Source organism: Callospermophilus lateralis, unplaced genomic scaffold, assembly GCF_048772815.1.
Source record: "Callospermophilus lateralis isolate mCalLat2 unplaced genomic scaffold, mCalLat2.hap1 Scaffold_121, whole genome shotgun sequence".
NCBI lineage: Eukaryota > Metazoa > Chordata > Mammalia > Rodentia > Sciuridae > Callospermophilus > Callospermophilus lateralis.
In genome coordinates this window covers 1279501-1304791 of record NW_027512399.1, presented here as the reverse complement: position 1 = coordinate 1304791, position 25291 = coordinate 1279501, and the positions used below count along the sequence as shown (strand labels likewise).

General features: G+C 33.3%; 1 protein-coding gene across 1 annotated transcript in view; it reads right to left on the bottom strand.

Annotated features, from left to right (window-relative positions):
- LOC143387181 (cadherin-12-like) overlaps nt 1–17178 on the bottom strand; it is a 105810-nt gene extending 88632 nt beyond the window's left edge. Inside the window, 2 exon segments of the mRNA XM_077108042.1 lie at nt 2718–2885; nt 17064–17178. Coding sequence (XP_076964157.1) covers nt 2718–2859 — 142 coding nt within the window. The 5' untranslated portion in view covers nt 2860–2885; nt 17064–17178.
- Nucleotides 17179–25291: the final 8113 nt, after the last annotated feature.

The window sequence follows — 25291 nt, the reverse complement described above, 5'->3', positions numbered from 1 at the left end:
TTAGAGTGGCATATAAAGAAAACCATATTTTTTATTTTTAATATCATGTTAAATTAAAAGAATTGTGAACTTCAGAGTTAAAAACCTTGTAACTTCAATTCATTGTTGATAACTGAGTATTTATCTCTCTAAGGGTCCATCTTCTTTATAGGCAAAGTGATAAATATTAATCTAATAATGTTATTGTAAAAAAGAAGATAAGACAGTAATCATAAAGTTCATGGAATAGCTTATAAATGCTCTAACAGTTTCAATGCTCTGTTCTCTCACATACTTTCTTGTTTAATCACCCTTAAAAACACAAATTGAAACTTGAATAAATACCCAACAAGCCTATGGACCTATCCATATTCTTTTACCCCCTACATACGATCTAAAGTTATCTTTCTGTTTCAGTGGGATCTAAGCAGGAATTTGTGTCTCCTAACTATATGTAGCTTCTCTTGAATCAAAACTTTCACTGTGTATTTTCCAGGTCTATTATCCCTGCCCAAACTTCTACAAAATACTCTTCACCCATACCTGTAGGACATGACTTGCTGCCTGCTTCCCGGTCTTGGGGCCGCACATGTGGCTGGGATGGCGCCTGGCAATCAGCCAGTAGGTAGTGTGGTGGTGAAAGAAAAAACAAACCACCTCCAGGATAGGTCCAGTACTCTTCCATCCTTGTGGACAGCTCATGCCTTCCCTTACAGAACATGGGAAGGGTGTACAAGTGAACTCACCCCACCCCTCTGACCTTTATTCTGATTGGCTCCTGAGCATTATATTAGCTGTGTGTACTTCCTCAATAAACAAGATCCTGCTTTGAAGGTCTCCCTAGCGTGTCTGATTGTCTTTCGGTGAGGGAGGGCAGGGTGTGGGCGCCTGGGTGCCGAAGGCCAGTAAACCTTTGCCTTTCTTGGCTCATCCTGGTCAGGGCATGCTTTCCCCATGTCTTCCGCAGGTCAAGAGGAAACCAGGGGCTAAAACCCTGACACATACCCACTAATAGGACATCTTTCCAATGGTAGTGGTTTTGAATTTCTGACCTGGAAACACCACTATCACCCATATAAATAAGAATATCACATTTCCCAGAACGTATTTGCTACACTATAGATTCCACAGGCTTTATATACACAAAACCTGAATCTGAACCCATGTTTAATATCCCACATTTTACATGCAAACAGAATAATCTCTCAATCCATACTGCTCAATAATCTATCACAGTGTGCCGAATTTAAAGTAGACATAAAAAAATAAAAAATAATAAAACAGAAAGAAAGGAATAAGAAAGAACTACAGGAAAAAAAGAAAAGAAAAACTTGGATAGCTTTTAGAATTTGAACCATATTCTTTAATGAGATCATATGATAGGTAATCAAATTAATTATTTGTTTCTCCTTTTAATGTTTTTTTCTGTTTCCCTCAATAAAAAAGTAAGAAAAAATATTGCTTTAAGGAATTTTGTGTTATTGCTCATAACGTTATCTAGTAAACTTTGTTATATACTTTACATGTTCTAAAGTTTGGTGTTATCTTGGAAACAAATTCATTCATTTTTTAAATTGACAGAAACTATGTATGTTTAGCATGAATCACATGGCATTTTTTAATATGTGTCCTGGTAGAATGGTTCAATTGACTAATCAACATATGCATTAAAGTATAATGATTTCTAAATGCCATTCCAAACATTTGGCAATTAGACTTTCTGATTACTAAATAAAAATATATACCAATGAAGAAAATATAGGTTGAAACTATAAAGAAAAAAGTGACAAAGCATTCAAATATGAAAACATGTAGCCAAAGCAATAAAACATACAATTATTTAAATATTCTTAGTGCTACAGATTTTAGTAGATGAACTCCCTGATTGTCCTTCTGAAGTGGAAAAAGAAAAATCATTTTGGTTTTTAAACTCTCTAGACAAAAAAACTACCTAGTGACTTAATCAAATTTCTTATAAAACTACGACTAAAACCATTCAGCATCAATATTCTAACTCTGAGGAACAGAGAAATAATTCCCCAAAATGCACTGGGAAGTGAATAGGTACTGATTGGTGTTAAATGTAATACTGTAACAGAAAACTAGATGAAATACAAGTGAGAAATACTCATTTTCAAAGGGAAACACAGAGTAATAGAGAGGATACAGGTGTGAACCATTCTATTATCAAAAGAAACTGTAGCAATTTTCACCTATTGCAAAACTAAAATGAAATAAGTAGTCAGAACTAAAATAATAAAATATCATCAATATCATCCTATTCACAAAAGTATATGAAAATAGTTCCATGTGTATATTTACAAAAATGGAGTCACAGAATTATTATGTCAAATATATAATAAAAAATATGATGGTACATGTGTTATAAATATGATGCCTTATATCAGATTATGTATATTTGTGTTACGTCTTAAGTTAATAATGTATCAGGATAAGATCCCACCCAAATAACTATAAATATTTTGTTTTAGTTAACATTGATTTAATAAGTCTGATTGTTCAATTATTAACTCTATTTTCTATTAAAATAATATGGGATGTGAATACATTGAAATTATAAATTCTGAAGTCATGCAATTTTTATCTGTTGACTTATGCTCCCTGAAACCAAAAAAAAAAGTCTGGGAAATGATTTTAATTGCTAATGCATTATATAACATTGTAATTCAATAATTTCATATGGCTCTGCAAATTTTGAGTTAGGGTAAATTACATACTTTTGGGGAAGCGAATTGGATTGTCGTTGACGTCACTGAGGGTGATGTTGACTACTGTTGTTCCAGCCAGTCCTCCTAGTTGTCCTCCCATATCTTTGGCTTGAATGAGAACTTGGTATTGTTCTTTGACTTCTCTATCCATGTTTGGCAAAGCTGTTCTAATAATACCTTGAGGGGGAAATAGTAACAGAAGACAAACATCACAAATCCTGTACTTTCCATAATAAAATAGATTGCAACCACAATAAAGTGATTCCATGTAGATTCACTAGCAAAGTTATGCCGGTGAGAAATCATGTGATATTTAAAAACACCTTAAATGCTCAATATTTAAGATATAATTTAATTTCGGAAACAACCCTACAATGAGATATAGAGCAGCAGCGAGTAATTATTAAAAACTACCATATTAGTTCTAAAATGTAACTAAGAACATTAGGTTGAATTTTATTTATACAAATGTGTCTATTTCAAATAAGAATTTTTTAAAAAAATTGGTAAACATAATCATGTGAAAAAATGTACATGGTCAATTTGTGTTGAGTGTTCACTTTCTAATGATTACCATTTTCTTCTTCACTTTCATTTTCTAGGATAAATATGCCACTTAGTTTTTTTTAAAATTCATGAATAATCTCCTTTGCACATTATATTTTGTCTTTCACCATCTCCCTCAGTTACTTTAGCAATAGATTTTTTATTTAGGTTTCATTAAGCTTTATTATTGCTGGGACTTCTGTCTCCTTTGTCACCAGGTCCTCCAGCACCTAGGACAGTGCCCGATATTTGGAGGGAACTCAACAGCTGGTTGACCAAATAAATGATTGTTCGAGTGAATTTATCCATAATTACATTTTTAGTCATAAATTTAATGATTCATATGCATATTTATACATGATGTTCAGTTTCTACTTTTGTGTCCAAATTTAGAACTAATTTATATTTACACTTATTCAAAAGGAAGTAAGTAAAAGCTTCCAGCATTCTTTAAAAAAAAAAAAAAAACTGAATGCATTAACCTAATTCCTATTTTCAGTCAATGGTTTTAGGGTAAGATGGGACAGCCTTTGCCTTCAACCTGTGTGGCACTAATAGTGGTGTTTCGTAAGGGAACAAGTATGTATGACAAAGAGTGTCAACAGGAGCACATAGCATTGAAATCACAAACCAAATATACATCCTCATTTTATCTTTACTTTCTACTTACTATCCAACTACCAAATGCCATTTTGAAGCCAATTCAGATTTAACTGCAATCTGAAAATTTTTTTGACACTTGGAAGAAATAATAATAAAATGACAGCCTTCATTTTGCTACTGATGTTTTATTCAAGAATTGGTACTGACACCATTTTGATTCAATCTGTTTGTCTCCAGCTTAAGCTCCTGATGCCTTATTTCCAACTAAATCTTACAACTATGATTTTTCATCTCTAGTTTTTAATGTCTCTGTCCTGCCTACCTTAATCTGTGTGACTTCTTTCTGAGTTATGCTTTCTGCAAATTTTAGATAAATCCCTGAGTTCGATTCATATGTTCATATGCTTACTGACTTGTTCTTCTATTCACTAAGGCCTAGCTTTGCACAATTTATTTTAAATATAATAATTACAAATATATATAAAATATTTTTATTTGTTTAATTCGTTTGTGTTTGAAAATCCTCAATATCAAATTAGAGAGAAAGAAAAGAGAGAGAAGGCAGGAAAGAGAGAAAGGGAGAGAGAATTTTGGACTTGTTTCTTTCTGCTTAGTGAAGTGTATAAAAAAGCTATGTACTGAAAGGAAGTTAGATCAAAACATTAAGATACAATTGCAAAGGGGGTAGATACATATAACTCACTTTCAGAATATCTGTTTTTTCCTGTGATCTTTTTCCCCCTGTGATTTTTAATTTTGTCAAGTTGTCCCCATGGCATCTGCCACCCTGCCCTCTTCATCTGCCCTGGGTATGATAGGTGACCTGCCTTCTGTTCCTTGCCCTCTATTGATACCATGCTGCCTAACTAACTATAAGGTAGCACATTAAAATTTTGGAAGAGCAAGAATATATGTGATGATGAGAATGATGCTCTTACCGCCATCACTTACATTCAAGAAACCACGGTTCCACAAAAATAAAATGCAACATTTGCACATTTTTGTAACTTGTACAAATCTGGGGAATCGGGAAGACTATAATATTGAACATGAAAAGAGAATTTTTTATTACATCACTTTTTAAAATGCTGAAAATTTCTCTTTCAGGAAATTATTCCTCTTATGGCCACTTGTGTATCAATCAATTAAAATATAAAAACCAATCAAACAAGCAAGAATAGATTACATGGTTTTGATGTAGGAGGACTTTGCAAAGAACTGAGCTGCAGTACTTCCATACCACACAGCAGGAAGCAGAAGAAAATGCTTCAAGCCAACTAAGTTTTCATGTTAGTATTAGTGTCCATCCTATCTACATTCCTTTTGGTATTTGTATATAGATACAGTGGCTGACTTATAGGAGAGCAGTTGAAAACAAACCAATGGATTTTATAGAACAGTATAAATATTTCACAAAAATAATGCCACTTACTTTAATTCATCCCATAGAATTCTAAAATAAATCATATTTATTGGATAAAAGGAGACAGAGATAATTAATCCTGGGATGATTTTAATATCTTCTAACTGAGGATATTTCTAATGTATTAATCAAGACAACTAGAATGGGAAGAATATTGTTACATAGTTTCTACCAATATAAATGGACATATATGATTGAGATAGTTTTACACATTTAAAATAATATAACAAAGAAAAATAGTCTTCAGAGAGTTTATTTTCTTTGGCAATAGTCCCTCAATCTTGATGAATGTCTGATTATTTTATAAAATATAGTAAATGTTCCAAGAATGCCATTTTGAGATGAAAAATAACACAATATTATATAGGAAAAATATCATAAACAGCATCTGTGATCATCTAGTATATAATTTTACAAAAGCTAATTTTTGAATGAAGAGGTAAAGTTCAGTACTAAGACATGGGACCACAGATCAGGAAGGCCTTGTACTAAAGTAAACATTTCATTCACCTTTTTTTATTAGAATTGAGGATGTAATCTTCTTCTCCTGCTCTTCCTCCCTATCCCATTTTGAGTCACCCCCCTTATGTCAGAGAAGACATTTGGCATTTGTTTTTTAGGGATTGGCTAACTTCACTTAGCATAATCTGCTCTAATGCCATCCATTTCCCTGCAAATGCCATGATCTTGTTATTTTTTAGTGCTGAGTAATACTCCATTGTCTATAAATGCCACATTTTTTTAACAATTCATCTATTGAAGGGCATCTAGGTTGGTTCCACAGTGTAGCTATTGTGAATTGTGCTGCTATAAACATTGATGTGGCTGTGTCCCTGTACTATGCTCTTTTTAGGTCTTTAAATAGGGAAGAGAGATGGGTGGGAAAAAGAGGGAGAAGGGGAATTGCATGAAAGATGAAAGGAGACCCTCATCATTATACAGAATACACATATAATGTTGTGAGGAGAAAAAAAAGAAGAAGTGTGTCACATTAGCTTGGGTAGAGAGATGTGATGGGAGGGGAGTGGGGAGAGGAAGGGAGGTAGGAAGGGCAGCAGAATAAAATAGACATTATTATTACATTATTATTGCTATATGTATATACGTGACTGTATGAGCAATATGATTCTGCAACCTGTACAATCAGAAAAATGAGAAATTACACCCCATTTGATTCAAATGTATGAATTGTCAAGATCATTTTACTGTCATGTGTAACTAATAAAAAAATAAAAATAATTAAAAAAAGAATTGAGGAAATAATAGACACAATCAATTGCTGCCTCCCCTCCCCTTCCCCCCCACCCCGCCCCACAGATCTACTTTAATACTTTTCTAGACTTTGCTCCTTGGCTCCAGGAAGCCTTAGGTCTATTGGCAGTGTATTGTCAAGTAAAAACGAAATTGGCCTGGGCTTTTATTCCCATAGTAGCCCACATTCCATTTCTTCTATCCCAGGGGCCCTCACTAGATAATGCCTGTGTCCCTAGACCCTCTCTCTCCTTCAGTCTTAGTAAGCTAACAGCACCCTCTTGTTATTCCTTCTCCAGGTACTATGTATGCCTTAGTGATTCTCTAAAGTGTGCATGTGCTTTAGCCAATTGTAGTTTAATTAAACTAATCTCAAACTTTCCCATAGTGGCATATGAGACATATGGGATGATAATTCATACACTCTCTGTACAGTTCCTTTCAAAATTTATATTTAATGGTTTTGTGTTTGTGGGAGTAAAAAGCAGATCATAAGGAAGTACACAGTGATTTAGGCAATTTCATATGGTGATGAGTGTTGTGAAGACTATAAGAGCAAGTGCCTTGGACGTGGGGGTGTCAGAATAATCTCCTCTGAGGAAAGACTGTGGAGATGAAATCTCAGAGAAGAGGAGGCAGATCTGGAAAAAAACAGGGTGGGACATTCTAAGGAGAGGAGACAGCAGAGTCCCTACTTCAAAGCCCACTGGAAGAGCCCTCAGGTCCAGCAGATGAGAGATCATGACATGAAACAAGACTCCAGAGGGGCAAAAGAGGCAGACAAGTGTGTTATTCAAAGACAAATAAGCCTTTTGAGAAAGCATCTTGAAAATTATGTGATCACTTTTCAGTATCACAAAAAGTCTTCTGACATCTATTTGGTGACAGTCCAGAATAAAAACACAATTTGGGGGACTCTTATGCACAATCCCCAAGTTATTACAGATCCTACTGAATTTAATATAGATTTATTATTATTGTTGTTGTTGTTACCATTACAGTTGTTATTATTATTATCTGAGAGAGATTGACAGATTCATCCTGCTGTCTTTCTTTTTCAGCAGTGTAGTGACTGTGTCAATCAGGGGGAAACTGACATTTCTAATTTGTGGGTGACCATGGTATAGTAGCATTGATAGCCTAACTTTTAGTCTTGGAACAATCATGATATTACACATATGTTCAAAATGATGGTGATTTAAAGAAAGGACAAGGTGGTTGGGATTCATTTGAGCAATGCAAATTCCAGAATTGTTATATCCCCTATAAACATAGCTGGGATAGAGAAACTCTCAGGAGAAATGCCTTCACTGCAGTCACACACCACCACCAGTCATAGATTCCGAGAGGGTGCCATTTGAGGTTCACACCTTGGAGCACTCTACCTCTGCTATCCCAGCCTTGCCAAGCTTCCTGTGCCCCTGTACTTTTCCAGACATCTCACTCTTACTGTCTCTGTTCCACAGATGGCAGGCTGCTCATCTTTCTCGTTCCAATGTTAGTGTGCTTTTCCTAAGAAGTCATTTCTGCCTCAATGACCAGCTCCATCTCTGACTCATATGTGACTATATCCAACAGGATTCAGGCACAGATGCCCATTATTCATGGTACACACTTGCTCTTTTTTTCTTATCTTCCCTCAATAGACAGAAGGCTGCCAGAAGACTGAAAAGATTCTTAATAATTTTTATGAATGTATATCTACTTTCCTGTTTCACCTTTATTAATACAACTCTCTATATTTTTCCTATATGTAATAAAGGTAAAATTATTTACCTTCACGTAATAGAGGTAAAATAATATGCAATATTTTTAGTGCACTTGATACTCATTATTTTGAAACCACTTTCCTTTATGTTTTGTTGCCTGCAAATCAGAAAATACAAGCATGTTTTTTCTTTCCTTTTATTCAGGGAAGATACACAATATCCCCCATATCAATGCCCTGATTTATCAATTCACTATGGTCTTTTCCCTGTGTATCTATTTATTTTGCAATAAATATCAAATAAATACATAGAATAAGGTTCATTGCAAAAGCCTTTTACATTCTTCCCAATTCATCTTCATGTCACTTTAAAGCTTAATTCTGAGACAGAAATGTCTATGCTATATTTTAATCAATCTTTATCGTGTCATGGAAGAAGAAAATATTTTCAAAGACAGAAAGGAATCAGGTTATTTTCTTCCCTCCAAGTCCTAGAAATTTAGAATAGCATTATAGTTTGGGTTTGGGAGATGAACAACAAATGAATCCCATCATTCTCCATTCACTGAGTAATCTAGCCCCAAGAAGTCCCCAAGGCCACCAATGTGTTCTAATTAGAGCAGCTATAATGGTGAGTTTCCAATGATCTTCTCTCTGAAGTCTTCAGAAACTGCAGGACTCTCAAAGTTTTCACAAAATCCCTACCTTCCCACTGAGCTCTCTGATTGTCTCCCCTTAACACCCTTCCTGACTCACTGGAGGAATCTACCTTCTCTTCTTGCCTCCTGCAAACGTTATCCCATCGTAGGTTCATGAAAATTTTCTCAACTTCCTTCAGATTTTTTTTCTTAAAGTTATCTTTTAAAACATTCTTGGTCATTTGATCCAAACTCTCATGCTAAATTTGTTTCCTATTGCTTCTGTCACCAATTACCATAAATATAATGGCTTGATACCATATCAATTCTAGAGGGTCTTGTTAGCCTCAAGTCCAGCTGTCAGCAGTGCTGTGTTCCTTTCTAAACATTTTCATCTCCTGGAGGATGCCTAACTGCCTGTATCCTCATCACCATTCACCATCTTCTGAAGCAGCAACAGAAGCAGCTTCTTTAATTCTTTTTTGACTCCTCTGATTCATTAAGAAATACCCTTGGGATTACTTGGGTCCACTGAAAGGAAACAGGATAATCCCCATCTCCATAGCAGATTATCTGATGGATAAATTATACCTGCTGCTTAGCTCTTCTTTGCATATAGTATAACACATCTGCAAGTTCAAGCAATTAACAACTTTTAATACTCGGGTTGGGTCATTAATCTATGAGAGATACTATTCCTCAGTGCCGCAGTCTCTGGCTGGGCACAAATCACGAGTCTCCACACAGCTTGTAGATTCAAACAGCAATTCTTTATTCCCGAACTCACACCGGCCATCTACAAACACGTTCTGGGGGAATCCACGTTCTCTGCCCAAATCCACACTCTGCCCTAATCCACTCTCTGCCCAAATCCACTCTGCATGGGCTTCTGTCTCCCAAAATATACTGTCTGACCCTAAGAACTCAAGAGGAACTCAGCAGCAGGATACGCCCTATTCTAAAGGGGGAACACCCTAATCTCCTATTATGCTAAACTGCCCTGGTCCTTGAGCAAGGTCACCTTTCAGAAGTCCTTCCACTAGACAGCATGGGAGTAAGCTGGCAAGGAGATTGTCATACCTACTTGGCTGATGGCTCCCAGCACCTCAGCATTTCATGACCTTTGTCATTTTCTCTTTAGTTCTTATTGCTATTCAAAACCCTGTTTATTTTTCTTAATTATTCTCTTTGGTTTGTGGTCCCCAACAAAATATCAGTTGCTGAAAGCAAGCTTTTTTCTCTGTATTTTTGGAGAATACTTACTTAGAATAATTTCAAGGATACAGTAGCCACTTAATAAATAATATTTTAAAAAGTAGATTTTAATAAAGTAACAGTTAATTTAACATATGGAAAAAAAGCATACATACATTTTTTTTTCAAGAGAGATTATTATTTAATGTGTTTTTAAAAATTCTGGTCACTATTTGCAGAAAAGAATTTCTGATATAATTTTGAATGGGATGAAGGATTTAGTTTGGACTTAGCTGTATTATAATTGCTCTATCATGAGAAACATCTTGAATAAGCATTATTTTTGACCAGAGAGTGATCTCTTTAAGTAAATCATAGACTCCAGGATTGACCAAGTAATAATAAACTTTTACACAAGTAATAATGTGGAGAAAGCAGTATAAAATATATTTTATATATAAGCCTGTTAAAGATAGATGGCAGGATAGAAACAATAATAATAGTGTAAGAACTAAGAACTTTAGCAGCATAATATATATTTCCATTTTCAATTTCACAGCTAAGTAATTAAAAACACTATATAAGAGATCTGTTTTTTGTTATCAGTTGATTTGAAAAGTTACTGAGTTTCATTTCCTTTTAGACTTAATTGGCCAAAAATGATGCATTTTTAAACCATATTGTTTTGATTTTATCTCTCTGACAGAAATTATCAACAAGAACAAATAAGAAGAAGAACTGTTTATTAGCGGCTCACAATTTCAGAGGTCTAGTCCATCGCAGACTGACTCCATTGCCCTGGGCCCAAGATGATGCACGCATTATGGGGGAACATGTTCGGTGAAGGTAAGCTTCTCCCCTGTGGCTGGGTGAGGAAGTAGAGAAAGAGAAAGGATGTGACGAGGAAGGGCCACAGGGAAAATACACTTTCAGGCCACATCCTTTAGTGATCTATCTCCTCCAGCCACATCCCACCTGCCTGTAGTTATTACCCAGTGATTTAAACTAAGATGGACAGATAAGTTTATAGGTCTCATGGCCAAATAAATTTACCTCTAAATATTCCTGCATAAACAGGAATTTTCAGGAAACACCTCATACCCATGCCATTATAGATATTAGTAAAAATTCTGCATCCATCACTGCATAGATAAAGTTTATATGAAATTCATGTATGCAGTGATGGATGCAGATGTAAATGTTGTCAACAATGTATTTAGATAATAAGAAGAATTAACAAGTTATTTTTAACAGGGAACTCCCACTATAATAGGCCTTAACAGTTCCAAAGGACTTAGGAGTCATTTTCCCCAGGAGATGTTCCTCAAGAAGTTTCACCCCTCTAATCAGTCTATATCTGTAGTGTCCATTAGTAGCATTATTCATCATAGAAAATTGTGTCATACAAAATTCAAATATAACCTTCTGAGGACTTGATGGGCTCCACCCAGCAGATGGGAATCTACTTGATTCATCCCAGTATCACTGTGGCCAAGAACCTGCCAGACCATAGGTTATAAATAAATGTACATTAAAAAAATTATTAATTAAACACAATACCAATTATGGTATTGATCTATGATACCAAATCCAGTGATGTCAAGCTCATAAGATTATGACACATCCCCTTTTTACACACACAAACAGTGTATTTAGATTAGAGAGCCATTGAGAGAGCTTCTCCTCAAAAGCAACAAGAATGAAACTAATTCCTACCGGCATATTTTACATCCCTCTGGAGTATTGTCTTTTCAAGGTCAAACATTCTTATATCTTTCTGCTTATTCTAAATCAAGGCTAGTGGAACTAAATTACACTTCTCTTAAAGAGGGACAATGCCCAATACAAGGGGATCTTTTTCTATGATGCATTCATGGCCAGCTAATATTGCTACACATATGCAAAACATTGCAGAATAGCTAAACATGTGTGCTTTTTTATCTTAATAATGGTGTGTTTCCTTGACACATTTTTCTTCTCAATATGTACTGCATCTATTGATTTTCTTGCCCTTGGTGTGTCCATAACGAGTCCTTGTTTTAATGTTTCCTGGCAATTCATTCACTCTGGCCAACACATATTGAAAGAATGGCTACTTTGTGTGAGCACTCTTATCCTTGAAGGATGGAGATATTAGAAATTTAAGTTCGACAAAATTATATTATGAATTAATATGAAAATAATTTTCCAGACACAAGATATCACAGGCATTTGCATGGTCTTATAAAGTAGTGGTTCAAAACATATGGTATGGTCCATGCTGCAATATTAGTATGAAGTTTAGAATACCAAAACACTTTAAAACCTAAAAAAAAAAGTCAAAACATAAGAACACATAGGATATAGACTTGAAGATTATTATATCTGAATGAACAATGATAGACTCAAGAACAAAAATCTTGGTAAGGTCACTGAACTAAGGAGGGTCACACAGCCTGGAATATCAGAACAACAACAACAACAACAACAAACAAAGTAGCTCATGCAACTGCATTTTCCCTTAACTGTTTTGGTATAAATTATATAAATGATGTATACATACACAAGTTCTAAAAGAATTTAGAAAGGACACATGTTTCAAATTTAATGTAAATAAATTGGCCAAAAATTTCTGGATATAGAATACTAGTTTTATATCTATACCTTGTTATTTATACAATATATCTGTCCATTGTTGGTTGCATAACAATGTAAATATACATAATACTGCTAAAATTTGTATTTAAAAAGTTAAAATGTTGATTTTTTTATATCTTGTATACAGACAAAATTAAAGTTTATGGAATAACAAATATATTGAAATTGATATCAATAAGCTTCCTCAAGTAGGACTCAGATATTTTAGAAAAGTACAAAATATCATCACCATATGATACACAATGTAGATATACAATGTGGAAATCACTAGTTAATTAATGCAGACTAGTTACTTGGAATCATTTGGAAAAAAAAACTAAATGCATTAAAAACGTCAAACATTATTTAATGCATTAGATTCAGTTATAAAGAGTAATATTTTTTGTTCTAACTTGAATATCTCTATTATTAAGGTTACTATGTTCAGCAGTATTCTGATGCCATGCATTAGATAAAATACTACATTATTTTGCTTTTTAAAAAATATTTTATAACTTATAAAGGCTTTTCATTGCTCTTTAAACATTAAGTGTAATTAAGCATTATGATTTATATAATTAGCTGATAAAAGCTTATGATATAATAATATATCATTATATGATATAATAAATAATTCAATGTCTTATAAACATTAAATATAATAAAATAATGCATGTTTTATAGATGCACTTACATTTGGATTTTTACGAATATTATTGATTTATAACTTAAGGCATATATATGAACATGCCTATAGCAAAGTATTTCTTGGTTAAGACAAAAAGTTATCAAATAAATAAATTTTAAAAGTACCATTTCTTGATTTATTTCATTCAATAAATTAATTTATACTAAGGTCATGTGTTTATATTTAGAAAAAAAAATCTTGCCATATCTACTCAGAAATGTTAGGAAGGCTTATCAAAGTGAAATATCAGTACAAACTTCAATTTTCTTTTCTCATGTCTAATAAATAAAATATAGAAATATTTATCTCTTCCTAAGTATTTACGCACCAGAAGTTTTGATGAGACTCTTCCTTTAAGAATTGTTTTAAACTGTTCTCTACACTCAAATGTGGAAAATTTTAGATAATATTGGCTTTTCATGCATTTCATTTAATAACAGAAAGAGGAATCATAAAAAGAAGGTATATGGCTGGAACAAATGGAAAGTATTTCTGAGAAATTGCAATTATCCTTGATTTTTGATTTATTCTTATCTATCACAAGGTGATAAATTTGACAAAAAGTCTTCTTAATGGTTTTTGTGCATGAAGAACTAGTTTTCATTATCTTAATGAAGGTCTCATCATCCACTCTTTTCCTGTCTAGTGGTCTGAGGCATGGCTACTATGAAGACTTCTGTCTCCAGTGAAAATCAATGCTTCAAAAATCTATTATGTACTTTGTGCCAGAATTGTTTCACATTTAGTTCTATATAATAAGCATTATACAAAAATATAAACATGAAATTATGAAGTCATAATGTGTATTCATATATAATGGTGTAGTGTAATACTTTTGAAATGATTTAGAATTTATTTAAAGTTAACACTGCCCAAGTAGACTCAAAAGGAGAGCATTTGTCTTGACTCACATACTTGATATCTGTATGGCATTAATTTGACTATAGCTAATATATTCTTAACACAAGTATTTAGTTTATCTCTGTATATATTTTTTTCTTATTTTCAGTTAGGTTTCAATTATATCCACATCACCTACAGTTTTTCTTAACAGCATGAAGTCATTCATCTTTTATTGGCCACCCTGCTTAGGATATAAACACACGCAGTCTATAGAGTACATAATTGCAAACCCATGAAAGTATTCTAAAACTGACCCTCTTTCTTCACAAGTTGCTATATACTTTTTTTTTCTTTCTTTTGTCTCTCAGGAGTGCTCCTCAGTGACTGAAGTAATTCATATTTTCATTTCTTATCAGATTTTCAATAAAAGTAAATTTGGATATGATTTAAAACTCTTTAAGAAAAAAATAGCCCAGGGGTTGGGGTTGTAGCTCAGTGGTAGAGTACTCACATAGTACATGTGAGGCACTGGATTTGAGCCTTATCACCACATTAAAAAAATAATTAAATATAGGTATTTTGTCCACGTACAACTAAGAAAATCAAATTTATATGTATATATGAAGAAAAACTAATGACCCAATCTAATGAAAGGATATATTTTAGATGATGTCCCTTCATCAATCCTTTATATATTCTGCCCATTTTCCAAAACTCTGTAATTTCTTGGAAACTTTGTGTCAACATAAACTTCATTGAACAACATCCTCAACTTTTTTCTTCTTCAATTTTCCCCGTTCTTCTAAAATAAATAATTTTCCCATAGTTAACAATAATCAAAAATCATGTTTAATAATGTTATTGACATATATCTTCCTACATTCACTGCCATATTTACTGTAAAATACCTTCTAAAGGTTACTTCCCCATTACACACTCACTGGTAGCATTTCATGGTCTGAGTTTTAATCTACAATACTCTGTCTAAACCAGAGGAGGTTTTCACCTTCTGGATTCTCTTCCCTTTATAATTGCTTCTTGTTTTAGTTAGCCTTTTATCTCTGTCCCACAAATACTCAACAAGAACACCTAAAAAAAAGGAAAATTTATTTGAGGTTCACAGTTTCAGAGGTCTCAGTCCATAGATGGCCAATTCCTTGCTCTGGGCCCAAGGTGAGGCAGCATATCATGGGGGGAAGGGTATGGTAAAAGAATCCTGCTCTTCTTGCACTAAGGAGGCAGAAGGTGGGGAAAGGAAGATGTACTCTTGCAGGGCACATTCCCAGTCATATGTCTCCTCCAGCCATGCCCAACCAGCTTACAGTTACCATCTAGTCCTTTCAAACTAAGATGAACTTTAGGTTTCAGATCTCCCAATCCAATTACTGTACCTCTGGACATTGCTTCATTAACAGAGGAGTTTTGTAGCAATACCTCATATCCAAACTATAACACTTCTCAAAGGAATTCTTAAAGGAAAGATGTGTTCTCTTTACTCTCAACTCTTTTTTTGGGTCTAGACAAAGAAGAAATTCACTATCTTACTCTCAGCTTCAAAATTTCTGTTTTCCCCATTGACTTCATCACAAGGGAAAGAAGTGAGCATTGACAGTAAGTTCTGTATGTCCTGCATTTGTTTCCAATTTAGTAGAAAAACAATATGCTTTGTTTCTAGGCAACATTGGTAGATGGCTAATTATTAATAACATATCTCATTGGCATACCAGATTTCATCACATACCTCTTTTAGGAAATATATTTGGATTATATCAATAAATTGTATACAAATATATATATATATACATAGATATAATGTGTCTTAAAATTTATAAATTTAATATTTTTCATCAAGCGTAATTGATCTGCAAATTTTAAAGATAGTTTATTTTAGTATATGTTGACAATTCCCATTATCTTAAGCTAACATAAATAATAGTGTCCAATTTATTTTGCAACTTATTTAATTGCACTATATAAGAGGGGATAGAATGGCTATCACCTGGAGTTCCTGCTTTAACTCTGATGTGACATGGAATACCTTCTTCATTCACTGGTTAGAGTGGATGACTCTCCATAACAATGTATTTAGTGTTCAAAAACAGACTGCTTAGAAGAACAGAGATCTCATGTCATATATCAGGGAAAATAGGGGTGAGGGTTTCCTCAGTGGTAGATCACTTGCTTAACATGCATGAGATCTTGGGTTTAATCCCCTGCACCACAAAAACAGTGGGAGGGATATAAGATCTTTCATGTGCATATGTTCCTGCCCTTTCTACATCATCCATATTATATTTGGCCTTTAAATCTGCAATTTAGGTTAGGTTGTTGTTGTTGTTGTTTTTTGTTGTTTTTTTTTTTTTTTATTAGAAGTGTGATGGCTTTGAAGACACAGACTACAGAATCAATGGTCTTCATGTCTGTCATGCTCTCCTTTGCTTTATTACAAACGTGTCTTTTGGCTTTAGCCAGCCACTTATAACACTTATACAGACAGCAAAAATGATCTAGGATTTCTCCATGCACTGATAAGCCTAAAAATGGAATGTAATTTAATTCAGCTAAGAAACCTGGAATGAAAATTATTTAGCCAGATATTTAAAAAGTAGACTTTTGAAAATTTAAAATAAGACAACCAGAGAAGTTGTAAGTATATGTGAAAATGTTTAGATTTACACAAGTCACTATCTATAGCAGATAGGTGAGATGCTAGTTTCTTTGCTCAGTATGAAGCTCACAGAATCTTTTTTGCTATATTAGAATAGGTGATTTCCATGCCAAGAATTAATTAAAGTTCAAATATTTGAAGGAGTGGTGATTAGGTTTTCTCTAATAAAAAAATTACCTCTCTTGGGATCAATAGAGAAATAAGGTTGTCCCTGAAGATTGCTATAAACAACTCTGGCACTGTTTCCATAGGTCGGGTCTTCTGCATCCGTGGCCTTGACCTGGAGCACATATGCACCTGGAAAATAAGAGAGTGTGATTCTAGTTTTCTTCCTGTACAGAGCTGAAAGCCATTTCTGTAATTTGCTGCACTCTGTTTTTCTTTGGAATTTGGCATTACTCATGGATGTCATGAGATATTATGCCACAGAAGAAAATTTAACTGTTACCATCAAAACATCATATAACAATACATCAGAACCACAGTGAGATATCACATCACCCTATTACAAATGGTTAGTATCAAAAAGACTTAGAGGCTAACAAGAGCTGGTGAAGATGGGGAAAAAACAGAACTCTTGCTCAATGCTTGATAGAATGCACATTAGTACATCCATTTGGGAAATTAGTGTGAAAGATCCTAAAAAATCTTATAACAAAACAACTTTTTGAACCAGTGGTTCTAAGAGAAATATATCTAAAGACAATGAAATCAGAATGTGGAAGTCCATCTGCATTCCTCTGCTCATTGTGGCACTATTCACAATAGCCAAGAAATGGAAACAACCAAAGTGTTGCTCAACTGATGAGGAGATTAAAAAAAAGTTACAAAGAGGATAATAATCTGCCCCAGAATTTAAACCCTGTCCCTTGTGGCAGCATGGATGGAACTATAGATCATTATGTTAAATGAAATAAGCCAGGCACAGAAAGACAAGTATTGCATGATCTTACCTTTGTATGGAATCTAAACATTTGATATTATAAAGGTGGAGAGTGATATGGTGGTTCACAAAGGCTGGGGAAGTCAGAGTTGTGGAAAATAGGGGAAATGTTGATGAATATTCTGAGTAACAAAAGGAAGAGCAAGATGCTCTGGTGTGGTACTGCATCTAGGGGACTATAGATAACAATAACTTATCATCTAAAAGCAAGAAAATAGTATTTTTAAGGTTTTCATCATAAATAAATAATAAATATTTGAGGAGATTCATTAATTTCATTTAAACATTTCACAATTTTTACATGTGTCAAAGGATAACACAACATATCATTAATATATATAATTGCTATATTTTCACATATGAGTTAAAATAAATTTAAAAATGTGGAATCATAGAGCTGTTCTTCAAATAGCACATATTTTAGACATCTATTTTAAAAGTTAAGTCCATTTCCAGTAGATAGATCATTGAACTGAAAGTTGTCAAGATAGTATTATTGATTTCTACACTAAAGAAAACATGGACACCACTTACATTAGCTCATCTGCTTACTGTGGATGCTTTAATTTTATGATTAGAATATCAATAGCTAAGCTAAAAGGTTTAGAGGCTTACTGAACTTTAGAGGTTAAGTGATTTGCAATTTCAGGTTACAAAGCAGCAACTGCATACACACTTTAGGAAGCCTTTAATTAGAAAAGAATACTTAAAAAATTGAAAAAACCATATTTAATTGCAGTGTCAAATAGCTACAGAACACCTCTTGGTCTCAAGACTAAATTAAACTGAGGGTTCATTGGCATTGAAAAACACTGAAGACAGTCAAAATTATCTGCAGCTTTACTCCTTTTTTTTTGAAATTGAGAATATTATTTAAGTACTAAAGGGAAGTTGGAGAGAATTTTTTTGTATTTTTCTCTTATCTACTTAAGCACATTCATTAATCAGTCAAGAACTTTTTAAGTACCGCTTCCCAATGTCTTCTTCAACATTGTTATTCTTAAATGAGTAAAAAAAAATCAAAGATATTATACATAACTTGTAAAAAATTATATTTTGCTTTTAATTAGAAATCTCTGCTAAGCATAAACACACACACATATGTATATACTGAGCAGTATGTGTGTGTGTGCATGTGTGCATCCTAAGTTTTACTGTGCACTCTATCCCTTGGAGGCATTCAGAGTAGTTGCTGTATTTGGGGAAAGCACAGTTGGCCCTTTCCATTCAGTTATTTATTTAGCCTTTTCTCTCAAGTTGGTACCAATTTGAACTTTGAATAAACTAAGTCTTATAAAGTCTAAAGGAATAAATCCACTCTTCACCATTACTTTTTTAAAAAAGTAAAGTATTAGAGATTAGAGTGCTAACTTTCCCTGGGCACAGTGGAGTGTACTTCAAATCCCAGCTCAGTAAGAAGCTGAGGCAGGTGGATTCCAAGTTCAAAACCAATCTCTGCCTCTTAGCAAGACTTTGTCTCAAAATACAAAATAGAAGAGCTGAGGGTATTGTACCACAAAACAATAAATCAATAATAAACAAATAAATAAAATTATAAAATAAATGACAACTTTTTGTAGATATTCAATATCAAATGCTTTTGCTTAATATGCTTTGGTATATTTTATCAACAAATGAAAAACATGTTATAGCAGCCTTTCCCAGGGCAAGAAACTTCTAGAAGGAAAGGAGGAATATATTGCTAAGTAGATAAGAGTGATGAGTAGTATTGTCCATCACCAGCACCAACATTTCCATGCCATCAATAGTTGAATTAATCATACCACTAATCATAATGAAACCATAATTACACACATACACACACACACACACACACACACACACACACACACAAGAAATTTCATTATTGATTAGTGTTTGCTGCTGTGAATCACTATGTTCTTGTCTTAAGGAGTCATCAAAACTGATCTTTGCTCAATGTTGTAGATATGAACATTTTATCAAGAATAAATTTTCCTCTCCTCAACAGTGATCTTTACCCTCAGATTCATTACGTCTATTTCTTTACCATACATGTGTTTTATAGAAAAGCCTATCAATTTTAAATATTACCCCAATCCTAAATATGAAATTGCAGTTTGAGATGTGTGAATTGTTCTACTGTATAGGTACATTTGAACTTAAAACATTTTTTAATAAGTAGCAAATAAAAATATTTAACAAAATAGATATATGTAGTAATAAATTTAATAAAAGTTTGCCAAACCTATACCACATGCAATATCAAAGAGGAATACAAATATAATCTTGTCTTCCTTTTTACGTGTCTGTTTTTAATGTTATTATGAACTTCCAATAAACATGTTGGAGAAATTTTTTTCTTGAAATCTAATATTAAAATCTTGTGTGAATCATTTAAAAAGTTTGTCACTTAAAAGAGTGAGAGTACTTCATTAATACATATAAGTAGCAGAGATTTTTCATTCAATCCTATTAGTCACATGATAGCAAGAATACATGTTTCTCTACTTGAAGCACATTATTAAAAAGAGCTGTCTGTTCAATTTAAGAATAGGTGAATCCTGGCTTGCTATGTCAACTTTCCCATGCTTTTCTCTATACTAACACAAAAAACAAAACTTTCATGTTGTTACATGTTTCATGTTGTTAAGAATTCTCAGTTAGAGGGCTGGGGCTGTAGCTCAGTGCAGAGTGCTTGCCTAGAGTGTGTGAGGCACTGAGTTCGATCATTATCAGCCCCAAAAAATAAAATAAAATAAAGGCATTCTGTTCATCTAAAACTATAAAAAATTTAAAAAAATAATTCTCAGTTAAATTTAAGGAATATTTATGCTTCTAAGCAAGACTACCTTCTTCAGTGCTAAACTCACACACCAGTTGTTCTTAACATTATTAATTACTAAATGCCCAGGAAGTAGGAAAAGATTGTGGATTTGAGGCGAAGGCATTTAGTGTGCAATAGGGAAATAATATACTAATCAATGATTTGCAATGAAAATGGAGGGGTCTTCTATGTTGACAACAGCCTGGAATTTATTTCCTATGCCTCAAATTCAAATACAATAATACAACATTCTAACTGCAGTGCAGAGAGAATGTAGTTCACAGACAAAACATTACTTTATAAATGGTTGCAGATAGTGTGCAAAATGTTTGAGGCAGAGTATCAAATCACTTCAAGTTCACTTTACACTGCCCTAATCATTACAAATTTAATAGTGTATTTTTAGTAATAGTTAAGCCAACCTTAACATATACATATAAAACTAAGAGCAACAGAAAAATTGAACATGGAGTTGTATTATACAATAGTGAAGAAAAAAAAAACAATAGTGAAGAAAGAAAATGCATCAGGGAACCCAATTGAGAGAAACTGAACTAAGTAAGTGTTCCCTAACATCTAAATGATCATATTTAGAATTCATTTGAGATCCAATTTGGATGTGGTATTAGTAAGACTATGATAAACAATAGAAGCAACAAAATACTAAAGGCTGGGGTGGCTTAAACAACAGAAAGCAATGTTCTCACATTTCTGGAGGGAAGAAGTCTAAGACCAAACTTTGAATTTTTTTTTTCTGGTAAGACTTTTCTTCTTCCCTTCCAGATGGCCACTTTCTCACTCTGTCCACATGGTCTTTCCTTTGTGCTCATGTGAACTGGGAGAGCTCTGCCATCTCTTCATCTTCATATAAGGTGACCAGATCTATCAGTTTAGGGCCCCACCCTTATGACTTCATTTATGCTTAAGAACTCTTGAAATGCTGTGTCTTGAAATACACATGAATAGTTTGGTATTGGACATATAAATTTAGGGGTGGATTACAATTCAGAATAAAATTGAGGAATGTTTTCTATAGTGATCAGGAAAAAATATTTGAGACAAATAATTTATATGGACAAATGAATAAAATGAGGTAAAATTTTTGTACTTTTTTCTAGTTCATTTCTTTTTTTAAGAAAAGAGAGAGAGAGAGAGAGAGAGAGAGAGAGAGAGAGAGAATCTTTTTTGTAGACGGACACAACAAAATGCTTTTATTTTTACATGGTGCTGAGAATCGAACCCGGGTTTCGCCTGTGCTAGGTGAGAGCTGTACTGCTGAGCCACAGTCCCAGCCCTAGTTCATTTCTTTAACAAATAATATTCTATATCCTTATTGTATACAGCGTGATGTTTAAAATATTTGCATACACTATGGAGTAGCTAAATTAAGTTACTTTTTATATGCATTACTTGACATACTTATCAATCTTTGGGTTAAAAAAACCTTAAAATTTGTACTAATTTCATTAGTGATTTTCAAGTATATAATACAGATAGTTTCTGACTTAGTGACAATTCAACTTAAGACTTTTTGTTTTAGTTTCAAAATAATATGAAATTTGTGCATACATTCATTTTACAGTCAGTAAAAACCATACTTCAAATTGTGAAATATGCTCTTTGCCTGAGCTAGTGATACACAGTAGATAGGACACCCCCTTAGTAATCTCAGAAGCATCAACAGCAGGCAACAGCTCCCACAGGCAACCATTTGACCATGAGGGTAAACCACCAATGCTCTTTTTTGGAGATAGGTATTACAAATTAAATAAAATATTCAGCACTTTCTTATAAAATAAGTTCATGTTGATTTCACCCAACTCTAACCTAACATAATGGTTCTTAACATGTTGAAAGCAGGTTTAGGCTCAACTGTGATTTTCGTATGTTGAGTGTATTATTCAATACTTAAATTATTTTCAAATCGCAATGCTTTCATTGTATGTAAATCCACCTGTACATTGTTATTAATTACAGTCACTGTGTTGTACAGTACATCTCCTGAATATATTTACCCTGATTGACCAAGAATTCCACAATCCCCCTCTTCCCAGCTCTTGGGAACCACCATTCTACTCCTGGCTTCTATGAGGATTTTTGAAGAAAGTTTATTCCACGGAGAGACAAAATCTAGGGATAGGTCACATTAAATGTGCTGAGGGATCCAGGAAGAACTGAGCCACACTCACTGGGGATAACAAATGACACAGAAGGGATAATAGAGAAAATGAATGTGTATGGCTTTCCAAAGCTATTGTTAGGCCTATCCTACTTCTCCAACACGTCATTGTCTTTGTCTCATTATAACTCATTGTACCGTCTAATTACCCAATTATCCCTGTTTCAGCTTTCTTTTATATAAAATATAGAAACATGCACACATTCTCAAACGTTACTTTGATCACTCAAATCTTGAGTAGACATCCTACAAAAGCACAAAAAAAATTCTTCTGATTTTTAACTAATAATTACTTAGTGAGTACTTATTTTAAAAGATTCTGTTTATTGTCTCTAACAAATAATTCTGAACACAAATAATTCTAACACAAATAATTCCATTGGCACAGCTCAGTCTAAAGGCATTTGAATTCAAACATATCAATATCCATTGTCAAGTTGTTCTACAAAGGACTATACTAATTTACATTTTGGCCAATGTATGATTTCTAGCATTCTCATCAGTTCTCATATGCAGTTGTGTTTTGACTGCACTTTGGTAGTCCATCACCTTATGTTTATTGTTATTTCCATCTTGTGTATGCATTAGATACACACACACACACAAACACACACACACATACACACACACACACACACACAAATATAAATTGGTATCATATTCTTAATCATCTGTCCTTTACACATTATGTTATATATTAATCGGCAAATTGGTCATTTTCTAGCTTATTTTTATTTTTTTTTACCTTTAGTTTTTTATTTTATCTTGGTTCGTGATTTTTGTGGAACACCTTTTTTTGGTTTGTTTTTTTTCCCTTTAGCATTACTAGGGGTTTAATCAAGGGATACTTTATCACTGAAATACACCCCAACACCCCTCCCTTTTTAAATTTTGATGCAGAGTCTTGATAAGTTCCCAAGATTGGCCTCAAACTTGTGATCCTCCTGCCCCGGTCTCTCAGGTTGCTAGAATTAGGTGTGAGCCACCACAACAGGGTTCATGAAATTAGGTTGTACTAATTAGAACTTTTTATGCATATATGTTAACATATTGTGTGTGCATGTACATTGCATACATACTTTAAAATATTATGCTTTGTCCCTGGTGAGATTAAGTTGTCTTTATTGTCTCTTCTTCATAATTTCTATCACAGTGTATATGGGTTCTGGAACACAGAAAAGACTAGTCACTTTTTTTTCACAATGGAACCACATAGGCCTTGCTTCTGCTTGAATATGTCTTGTGATAATTGTGCTTTATTTATTTGATTAAGTTAAGAGTGATATCAACAGTGTCTGAAAGTCATTATAGTATCTCTACTGTCTGCATTTCATAACACAGGAATTGAAGGTCAATGCTAATATCACTGTCTTTGATACTTCCACAGATGACTGTAGCAAGACAATGGTAGATTGCAGTCATATTAATTCACAACTTCAACTGAAGTAGTCATTAATTTGTTGGTGCATGAATTTATCCTTTCAGTCAACATACATTCTATTGTATCTACAGATATCACTTTCAACATACAAGAAAGCATATTGCATAAACATATATTCTGCCAATGCCACTTTTAGCATGAAAATTTTATATTCTGCATATTATATTACTTGCATTTTGGGTACTTAGTAAATAAGTACATAAACTTGCTGGAAATGCATAGACAATTTAAGTGTATTAAATCTAACATACAGTTTCTATTAAATTCTTCTTTAAAATATTCCCAATATATAGGAATATTCTATTCATCAAATACGTCCTTTGCTGTTTATCATTCTGAGACTGCCTAAATCCATTTGCATCCTCACCACTATGAAGTAAAAATCATCTCAAATGCTTGGGGAAAGATTAGATTTATCAAGAGGTGCATCATATTTTTGTTTTTTGTTTTTTTACTTTTGCCTTATGTACATTGTATTAGAACATTGTAAATGTTATAGACATATAATAGGATGTATGGAATGATATACATTCTGAAATTTATTCAGCTAACATTTGAAAAGAAAAATACATAAAATTGAAAAACCATGAATTTTATTATCTAGAAAAGTGTATGTAGTATATGCTATTTAAATACATGTAAAATAAAATAAATACACAAAAATTTATGTTTTTTTTTCTTTTTTCATCACCTATAGGCTAACAAAGCTTAACACTAACATGAGTGATGAGCTCTTCCCTTAATATTAAATTCTCATCTGAATTTTATTTTCTATGTATTAGACAAAGTGACTTTGGGACGTATTTTTAAAATATAATAAAATACAAAAAAAGTAGACTATAATAAAATTGGCCCACTATATATACTTGAATTCAGAAGTACTCTAATTAAATGGAAATGTGATCTTATGAAAGTTATTATAATGATAAAGTAATTTAAGTGCATGTGTAGTACTAGAGATTAAATCTAAGACCTCACACATGCCAAGCAAGTGCTCTACCACTGAGCTACATACCTTTATTTTTATTTATTTATT